This window comes from Cryptomeria japonica, chromosome 6 (assembly GCF_030272615.1).
Source record: "Cryptomeria japonica chromosome 6, Sugi_1.0, whole genome shotgun sequence".
NCBI lineage: Eukaryota > Viridiplantae > Streptophyta > Pinopsida > Cupressales > Cupressaceae > Cryptomeria > Cryptomeria japonica.
In genome coordinates, this window is record NC_081410.1 from 186,915,452 (window position 1) to 186,925,903 (window position 10,452).

Here is a 10,452-nt window from a genome sequence, read left to right on the forward strand (position 1 = left end):
ACTTCTTGTCTCTATAGAATTTTTTGCCTTTCATATCCAGGCCTATAACAGTGGCGACCATATTTTCATCAACTTGAAACTCCACACCAAAGTCATTCAGCACACCCTTTACCAAAGCTTTTCGTAACAATGGTCGAATGACCATGCAGTCTCTCCAAAAAAGGAACCATCCCACCATTAGAAATTTCCTCCCAAACCTCCTTGTTCATCTGCCACTTATCATAGGTTGTGGGTTCAAACCTATTCTTCTCACCTCCCATTCTGAAGCTCGAACAAATCAAAGATTTCAAAAAAACCAGGAGGAAAGAAAACCATAAATAGGGCAAACTGAACGTTCTAACACTTCTCAAAGTGGCAATAATTTGAAATGCCACACCAATAGCTCCCATCCCATCATAATATTTCATCATAAATTTCATTGGAAATGTCATAGATCTTGGCATCATTTCTTGCCAGGTCGCACATGGTTTTCGGGAAAGTTTCCTCTCCTCTCCAGCATTTAACCGCCACATTACCCACTGCCAAGTTGGCCAAATGATCTGTTAGTTTGTTTCCTTCTCAGAAAACATGCGAGATCTTGAAATCCTCTAGGTTGACTATCATTTCAAGATAATCTTTGATTAAGTTTGAAATAGTCCAGCTAGGCACCATACATCCCTTAATGCATTTGATGATGTTAAGCGAATCACTCTCCAACAAGACCCGCTTGAACCCCTTCTTGCTTGCCATGTGTAGCCCAATGGAGCATATGGTTGTTGATGTTTTTAAAAAAAATTATTTTTTTTCTTTCTCCCCAATGGTGTTAAGGATAACAGTTAAATAGTTTTGATAGTGGTGTTGATATTTGAGCCAACAGAGGATGTTACTTCAATTGTGATTGATCATGATCTATCTTAGTTCCTCTGAAAGATATGATAAGACATTTTTGGAGTTCAGCTAAGCCTTGGGTTGATCCTCGACCTAATTTTGGTGTGTGAGTTATGTATTTGAGCTAACCTATCTTAGGTCACATGTTTCTTCTGTTAGGCCCTATTGGAGCCAACCTAATTGATATTTGGGTATGTTGAAAAGGATGTATAAGGAAGGATTGAGCATTTGTGAAGGTGTGTGTGTAAAATGGTGATGTGTGAAATATTTTAGTGATATATCAAATGAGTATGAAGTGTGTGAAATTAATGTGACAGAGTATTTGTACTACAAAGGACTGCACCATCAACATATGTCAGATTCTTCTTCTACAACAGTTCATAAATATTATGTTCTTTATTCTAATATTCATGTATCTTGCTCTAGAGAAGTGATATTTAACTAGAAAGTCCATTGTATCTTTCTCTAGGGTAGTGAACCTCAGCTTGCAAGTCCTTTCGATAGTAGTAAGCTTCCTTGGCAATGAGCCTAAAATAAACATTGTAATCTTTATTTTATAAAGTGTGAGTTAACTCTGACCATGGTTTTTCCCTCAGGTTTTCCATGTAAAAATCTTGGTGATCTTGTGTGTTCAATTCTCTTCTTTCAAGTTATTTTCTTCAGAAGATCTAATTTACTTGTTAATTGGTTAATGAATGTTTGATTTTAAGTTAATGCTAATTCACACCCCCCCTCTCAAAATTCAAATTTATTCAACAATTTTTATATCCACGTGATCATGAAAATTAGAGTAATATTTCGCTATTCATCTTCCCTTTTATTGTTGGGAAAAAACTTGTAATTTATAAATTGTATGTCACATTATCTTCATTTTTTAACTAATATGATTCTATTCATGACAATATACATTTCATTTGATATTTGACTTCCATGCACTTAGCCTTGTTTTTACACATAATGCATTTATTACATCCCCTTCACATAATGCCACTTTATATATATGACATATTTTGAAGACTACATTCATCTATTATGTGCATCTATACACATTGACATATACTAGGACCAACCATCCGTATTAACTCATCATTTATTTGATCATTCTTACCATGTTCCTTTGGTATTTACCTTTATCATTCTTAGACAAAGGATAGAGTCTTGACAAATATTTGATTTCACATGTACATTCATGATCATATTTTATATGTGTATACACACTTTTAAGTTTGACCATCAACATCACTCATATTATTCCATATCACATACCTTCCATTACAAAAAAAATAAATTCATGATTTATTGAATTAGATCATTAAGTCTAATGTCTTATGCACAAATATTTATTTCATCATAATGTATTTGTTTTTTAAACATTCCAACAAAATTTATTATTTTACCTAGTGTCTTGAATAAAGGTCAATATTTGTTTTGTAATGGATCTAAATTCATTATAAAACTAAAATAAATATATAATATTAAAAAATACATAATGCATATTCTAAGGTTTAGAAAGATAATACTAAGGGCTACATACTTACAAAATTGTATTTCTAAATGACTTCATTTGATCCTCCAAAAGGTGAAGAAAATTTATTTTTTGTTAGCATTTTGATAGGTGTGAAAGAGACTCTATTGAGAATTTAATTTAAGCCTAGTGAAGTTCTATCCAAGAGAGTTTTATTTAACCCCCTTTAATCATTACCCCTTAGGTGGAACCCATCTAGACTTAAATCATTAGGTTTTCTAAAAAAAATGTGATTTTAGACCAAAAAAAAAACATATCCCACAAGTGTGACACACCATTATGGGATCAACTACAATGTATTTATGTCAATACATCCTTCAAATCGCATTGGGGAGAATTTTGAACCCCCCTTTTATTTTTGAACTATCATTTTCATATCGTTTGACACAAGGGGAATAATTTGTTTCCCTGACACTTTTTTGTGTCTTGTTTCATTATCTTAACTAGTAATAGCCTCTTATTTAACATAAGCTTCCATCCTTGCATATTATATTAATGTGCTCATTTCATTACATTGGGAGGCATCAAGCCTTATCATTTAGGTGCATCACACTTTCTTATTATTATATTGGGGGAAAATTGAGCCCACCCATTTTGAAGCAATCATGTTTTCTTGTTACATATTGGACCTTCATGGAAATTTATTTTTATTTATGGAGGAAAAGGATTCTCCTTTATTACAACATCATTCCATTGTATTTACATAAGTGATTTTTACTACTAAGGGTTACCCATCCTCCTTATTCATGCTAAGGGCAACATTATTATTCATCAATATCATCTCTAACCCATTTTCTTGCATGACAAAATTTTTCAATCATTTCTAACACCATTCACATGCTTACATGGTTATATGATTTAATACCTATGTGCTTATATGGCTACATGTGCTTACATGGTTATATGATTTAATTCCTAAGATCTATAAATAACACCACCAAGTTATTCCTAAGATCTAACACCACTAAGTTATTCCTAAGATCTATAAATAACTATAAATGCGAGGACAAGAGCTCATCTTATGAAAATTACACGTCCATAAATGATGAACACACATGATCATATCTTTATATGGTGATATCCTTTTAATATCTAATTCCTAATTGGTTTCACTGCATTTCAGTTTTTGTGGTTGCCTAATTGATTGCTTTGATACTTTATGCCTAATTCCTACCTCACAATAATTATTTAGATAATCATTCAATTATCATTCACTGTGCTCTAGAAGGAATTAAGATCTCCACAAATATTCTAGGAGTATTTATATGGTCAAGAAGATTCATGTTTCTATTTATTCATGTACATTTCTAAGGACTAACCTAAGAGAATTACCGATAATTGAGGTTAATATAAGGATTGTGGGCTTTGATTTGCACTTCAATCCGACTTCGTTTGACTTTATCACAATCGACAATCTCCAACTTCTCGAGGCATGCCATGCCTCCCTCCTCCAATTCTGGGAACTCCTCTAATTCATAGAAATATTCAATTCTGAAGAAGCGGAGGCGTGGAAACCCCCCTGACTTTCCAAACGCCTTTGGCAATTCTCTGCACCGAAAATTCCTCTGCAAGTACAAGAAGACTAGATTGGGCAGTCTTTGTAACTCCGGATAATCACTACATTCACACTCTACTAATTGCAATTCCCTCAAATTTGCCAAATGATATGTCCAACTTGGCACTGCAAACTTTTCTAGTCGAAGACTTTCCAGATGTTTCATTGCTCTCATATTCTTCGGAATATGCGGTAGATCGATTTCTGACCCAACTTGCAATATTCTACTTTCGACTACCAGACGACGCATCTTCACCAGGTTCGCAAGGATCCCCATCGTCTTCAATTCCACCTCATTCTGAATAAGTAAGCATAGTTCCTGAAGCTGAGTCATATTGCCCAAATCCTCTAACCTCGTCAATTCTTCCCCTTCTTGTATGGAGTTGGACAGCTCGACCAACGGCAGTGTTCGCAGTGTTCTCAGAGAGCCCAGCTTTGGTATTCCCTTCTGGATGACACAAACCCCCTTGCATTCTAAATGCTGAAGACATCTAAGTTCACTTATCCATGCTGGTAATGGACTGCAGTCATCAGGTAAAGCCAAAAACAAGAGGCTTTTCAGATGTCTCACGCACTTTGGAACCTCCTCAATCCGTGTCTCTCTTAAGTTCAAGACTTTAAGAAGTTTCATCTTTCCAACGGACGCAGGCAATGTAGAGATGTTTGTGAAGCTCAAATCTAGAACGCGCAGTCCTCTCATAGCCATAAACAACTTTTCTGGAATGCTTGTAATCTCCTCATTTTGAGAGAGTGAGAATGTGCGGAGACAAAGAGGATGGGTCTCTGAGATGGCATTGTCATCTACATCTTTCTTGGCCAGTAAAACCCGACACCAGGCAGTGCCATCACCATCACTTGTATTTGTAGAGGCTTCCTCAACAGAAAGAGCACATTTATTTTCTTTCGATATGTGGATGGCCAAATCTAACAGCAAATCATGAATTTTGCAATGTTTGGTTAGCTCATAATAAAGATCCCCAAATCGAAAATTTAGATTCGAATCTTCAGAAATCTCAAGCAGACACAGATTGACAAGTTGATGTAAAGAATCCCATGCCACATCCAATTGGTCCTCTCCTGCAGGGATAAACCCTTCTCCTATCCAAAGATTTACAAGATACTCAGGATCTATCTGCTCATCCTCAGGAAAGAAGGAAAGATATGCAAAGCAGGGTTTAAGGCGTGCGGGCAAAGAGTCATAACTCAATTTCAGAATACCCATGATAGGGTCATCATTGTCACCAACAGAAATAATTACCTGTTCCAGCTGACGGAGCTTCAACTCCCATTTGTCGAGACTTTTGTTGGCTAGAGATGCTGCTATTGTTTTGACAGCCAGAGGCAAATTTCCACATTGCTTCACAATCTTACGACCCACCTCTTTTAGCAGCTGCTGCTGCGGCTCTATATTTTCCTCGAATCCTCCAAATGCATAAACACAAAAAAGCCTCCAACTCTCTTCATCTGACATATGTTTCATCTCATTCATCTGAGCTTTCAAATTTGTAGAAACCACCTTGCTTCGTGTGGTAACCACAATTTTACATTGGCTATTAATGTTTCCACTTGGGAGGCCAAGTTTAGTTAAGAAGTCTTCTTCTCTGGAAGCCCTCCACACATCATCTAACACAACAAGACACCTTTTACCTTGCAAACTTTCATGAATCTTCTCTGCAGCTTTAGGTTCACTTAGTCTATCTAAACTTAAACCTAAGTCGGAGGCTATGTCACATTGCAGCTTTGAAATAGAATAGGCCTGAGAAACTGAAAGCCATATGGAATCCTCGTACCTTTCTTTTGCCTTGCTGTAAACATTTTGAAGAAGATAGGTCTTGCCTATCCCACCCATCCCAACCACAGCAATAACTGGAAAGGCTGGGTTGTTCAACAAGTTGAGTATGTCATCAACCTTGGACTCTATTCCCACTGGACGTGAATCGCTGGGCAGAAGATAAGACTTCTTTTCTGCAGCTGCATTTTGAGATGTACTGGGCATTAATGCTTCATCTGCAGCCAAAACTGAACGATGTAGACTCAGCTGGTTGGCCTGTTCAGTAATAGATCTCATGCGACTCTTGATGTCTCTAATTTGCCGCCCTATTTTGTAACGAAAAATCCATTGACGATAACTCAACCCAAAGGATCGATCATACATAGATTGAACAGCACATTCTTCAAAGATGTCCTCTGCGCGCATGGCAATATAACGAATGTTCTCGAGCCATTGTTTGACATCATCCTTATGACTAGACTGCTGATCAGCATCTCGCAGAAAAGCCCTCACAGATCTGAGTTCCTCCTTCAACCATCTGAAATCCTTTCTGAAGTTCACCACCGGCTTTGCTGCTTCAGCTAATTTCTGAATGGCCGTCTCAACAGCCATCTCACAAATCTTTCCGACAACAGCTCCTCCAATTACTGCTTCCATTTTAAAAAATAAGAGTGAAGCTAAGATTCCTCTCTGAAGTTTCTTTGCGCACAAAATGAAGTCCCCAAAAGACTCAAGAAACTAGAATTGTCAACAACACCAAAAACAATACAGACTTGATAAGCTCATTTAAAAACCAGGCATTTATAGCACCAACATGGTTAAGGGAGAAGCTACTGAATTATATTCTTTAACCCGAATAAGATAAATGAGAGACGGACGGAAAAGCATAAAGAGACGGATACTTTCTACTTTTCCATGGACCACATACTTTTCCTTTATAGCTGGGACCCCTGCAAATGGTAAAGTATGAAGAGGACAAAAAGACTGAAGAAAGAAAGAGGGAAAAAGCTTGTGAGGTGTTTGAATGAGTACGAAGGAATCTCTTGCACGTTTTTCACCTAACCATTTAAGCGAATCATGGGCGGGGCACATGGAAAGTGGGAATCATTTTACATCTTATTTTCCATTTCGTCGTTTGCCCCTGTCACAATCATGGCCGACCACATACAAAATGGGAATCATTTTCAATCTCGCAATAGTTTTAGAAACGACATCTGCAATAGTCAAGACTGTGACATGTCATCATTCATGTCTTCCACTATCAACTTGTTTAATAATTTATAACACATACCCTTTGTTATAAAATTCTGTATTTCTTAGTATATACCACCCAAAATTTTTTTTTAAGAAAAATCTAGTACATTATACATATAAAAAATAAAATAAAATAGTCATATATTTAAAATTTAAAATAAAATAAAACAATGTATTTGATTGTAAATATATAAATCTATTATACACATCATAGATTCAAAAAACTTGAATCCAAACAAAAAAAACAACAACAATAATGTATTATTATTTAATAGATATATTAATTCAAATTTACTAGATGTAGAGCAAACTCCATATAAACTTGTAAATTCCTCATCACTAACTTTTACTCTCCTCAAAATATAATTATATGAAATTTTAAGCTCCTTTACATAAATAATTTGTATTGCATGCTACAAATTCCCTATATAAAATTTTCAAGTTCCTCATCAAGAACTTCTAATCTCCCCTACTTCATGTTATCATATATCACATGTTTAACATGTATTATTCTACCACATGTTATCAGCCAATACTATTTTGTAGTGTACCAAACGGAATGAAGAAAAGGGCATGCTTTTGCATGACTATGTTGCTCTTGGTAGGAACATGTTTAGTAAAAATAGAAGCCCCATTTGAAATGTAGAAATCATTCCTAGCCATAGAAAAAATGATGTTATTCTTGGTAAAGGTATTAACATTAGAAAATAAAAAGCTAATATGTGATGTTAGCATGATATTTTAATTAAAAGATTCAACCAAATTCATTTTATAAGAATTCCTTCTCTTACTATAAATTTCAGTTTCTTGTTTAGCCATAGCAAGTCTTTTCTGAAATTCAGCACCAGCTTTGCTTCTTCAGCTACTTTGTGGACGGCCGTCTCAATGGCCATCTCACAAATTTTTCCGCCGACAATTTCTACAATTACAAATGCCATTCCACAAAAATGAGAGTGAAGCTAAAATTCCTCTCTGAATTTTCTATGCAGACAAAATGAAAGACCCCAAAAAACTTGAGTTAATAGAATTGCTAAAAGCACCAAAAACAAAAAGGACTTGATAAGCTTGGTAAGCACACCAAAAACAGCACAGGCTTGATAGGCTTGGATTGGATGTGAGTGTGATGATTTAAAAATTAGGCACTTATAAGAGCAACATGGTTAAGGTGGAATTATTCTTTACTTGGAGTAAATGATAGTAATTATCAGAGTGGTGGTAATTTACTAGTAAAGAGCCTAAAGTAAAGGTAAGAATTTGAAGGGCCTACAAATTTTACAGATTATTATTGTAGAACTTCATTTATTGGACTGTAATAACTAAAGCAAGGAATGCTATTTGAATGTATCTTTAAAGCAGATAAACACACAAAAATCATAAAGAGATTATTTTCACTTTATGAATATGCTCATTGTAATCAATCATATAATAGCATGTTGGATTCAAACAAAGCTTTTATCAATCAATTAACTTTTTTTCTTCACATTTATATTTAGATTCTTTTATTAAGATTCATGGTTCCAAGAAAGTTTATTTGGAAAGAAGTCTTCAATGAGTATAATTACAATGATTATGAATTTATTATAATTAAGAGCAACATAAGATAATTTCATCTATGAAATATTTTTCAATTATTATATCCATATTAAAAATTTACAAATATTTTCTTATTTAAAATTGAAAAATATAAGCATCAAACAAATAATAAATAATTATTTTTTATTGATGACAATAAGTATCATTTATTTTGACGAATTTTAAATATTTTATTTTTTATATACATGTATATTTAATATAAAAATGTTGATTATATTTAAAAAATTATATATTAAAAAGCCAAGATAATTGATAATTAAAATTTTTGCAAACATTTTGTACTTTAAAGCATAATTACATAAATTTTATTTTTATAATACTATAATTTTTAAAGTCTCTTTTAATTAATTTAATACAAACTTACTTTTTAAAAAATTTATGTGACTAAAAATTATACAAATTAAAAAATAAATTTAACTTTAATATATATTCAAAATAACATTAAAAATAAAATAATAAAAATATACTTATTATTAAATTAAGAGAAAAAATAAAAGTTTAAACATTGATTTTTACATTTTAACTCTAATTAACGTACCTTGGAAGACTATAAAATAATTTCTACTTTTCCATGGACCACATACTTTTCCTTTATAGCTGGGACCCCTACAAATGGTAAAGTATGAAGAGGACAAAAAGACTGAAGAAAGAAGAGGGAAAAATTTTGAATGAGTATGGAGGAATCTCTTGCACGTTTTTCATCTAATAAGCGAATCATGGGCGGGGCACATGGAAAGTGGGAATCATTTTACATCTTATATTCCATTTCGTCGTTTGCGCCTGTCACAATCATGGCCAACCACATACAAAGTGGGAATCATTTTCAATCTCGCAATAGTTTTAGAAACGACATTTGCAATAGTCAAGACTGTGACATGTCATCCACTATCAACTTGTTTAATAATTTATAACACATACCCTTTGTTATAAAATTCTTTATTTCTGAGTATATACCACCACGACACTGGCTACGCAGCGGACAAAATGGCCCGCTCCATGCCATGCCCCATGTGATGACGTGACCGTCCAATCAAACGGTCCAATCAAACTGACCATGCCATCTCCAGTCCTTTTGGACATTTTTCATTTTTTTTGATGAGTCCGTCGGGGGTGGAGGAAAGTTTTTTTTGTTTAAATGTATGATTATATTTTTTAAATTGAAATAATTTTTTTTAATATGTTTTTATAATTTTTTATTTTTTAAGTTATATTTGTAAAATAATAAATTAATAATTAGTTATGTATTTAAAGTTTTTAAATAATAAGTTATGTGTTTGCTTTAATCTTTGATTGTATTTTTAAAATTGAAATAATTTATTTTAATATTTTTTCATAATTTTTTATTTATTATTTTTTTTCAATTTTTTAAGCTATATTTGTGAAATAATAAATATAATAAATTAATAGTTAATTATAATATTAAATTTTAAGTTAAAAACATTAAAAATTATTAAGTTTATTAAGTTTTATTATTAATTTTTAATCTTTTTAACTTACATTATTAATATATAATGTTTTTAAGTTTTATTAATTGTTTATTTATTTAAGTTTTTATAATTTAATAAATAAAATTTACTTAGTATATTTTCTTTGTATGTTTATTATTATTATTTAATCTAATAATATATAAATTTAATCAAATAATCAAATATTTTAACATTTTTTTTGATATGCGATATTAAACATTAATCTAAAATACACCTATCAAATGAAATTTTGAATAAATATATTTTAAATTATCAATCTAGATACAATATTTACATAATTTGAATTTAATTTTTTTACTTGTGTATAATTTATATACATTTTATTTTGTAAATTTAAGCAATAAGTTATAGTTTGCATTAAATTTTTACTTATGTGCAATTTTTACTTATGTATCATATA

The 10,452-nt window shown here is 32.5% G+C and overlaps 1 protein-coding gene across 1 annotated transcript; it reads right to left on the minus strand.

Moving 5' to 3' along the window:
• Window positions 1-3,687: 3,687 nt before the first annotated feature.
• On the minus strand, window positions 3,688-6,508 carry LOC131856072 (putative disease resistance protein RGA3). Its single transcript, XM_059207288.1, has one exon. It carries the CDS (start codon window positions 6,373-6,375, stop codon window positions 3,721-3,723), a length of 2,655 nt encoding a protein of 884 aa, XP_059063271.1. The 5' UTR covers window positions 6,376-6,508; the 3' UTR covers window positions 3,688-3,720.
• Window positions 6,509-10,452: the final 3,944 nt, after the last annotated feature.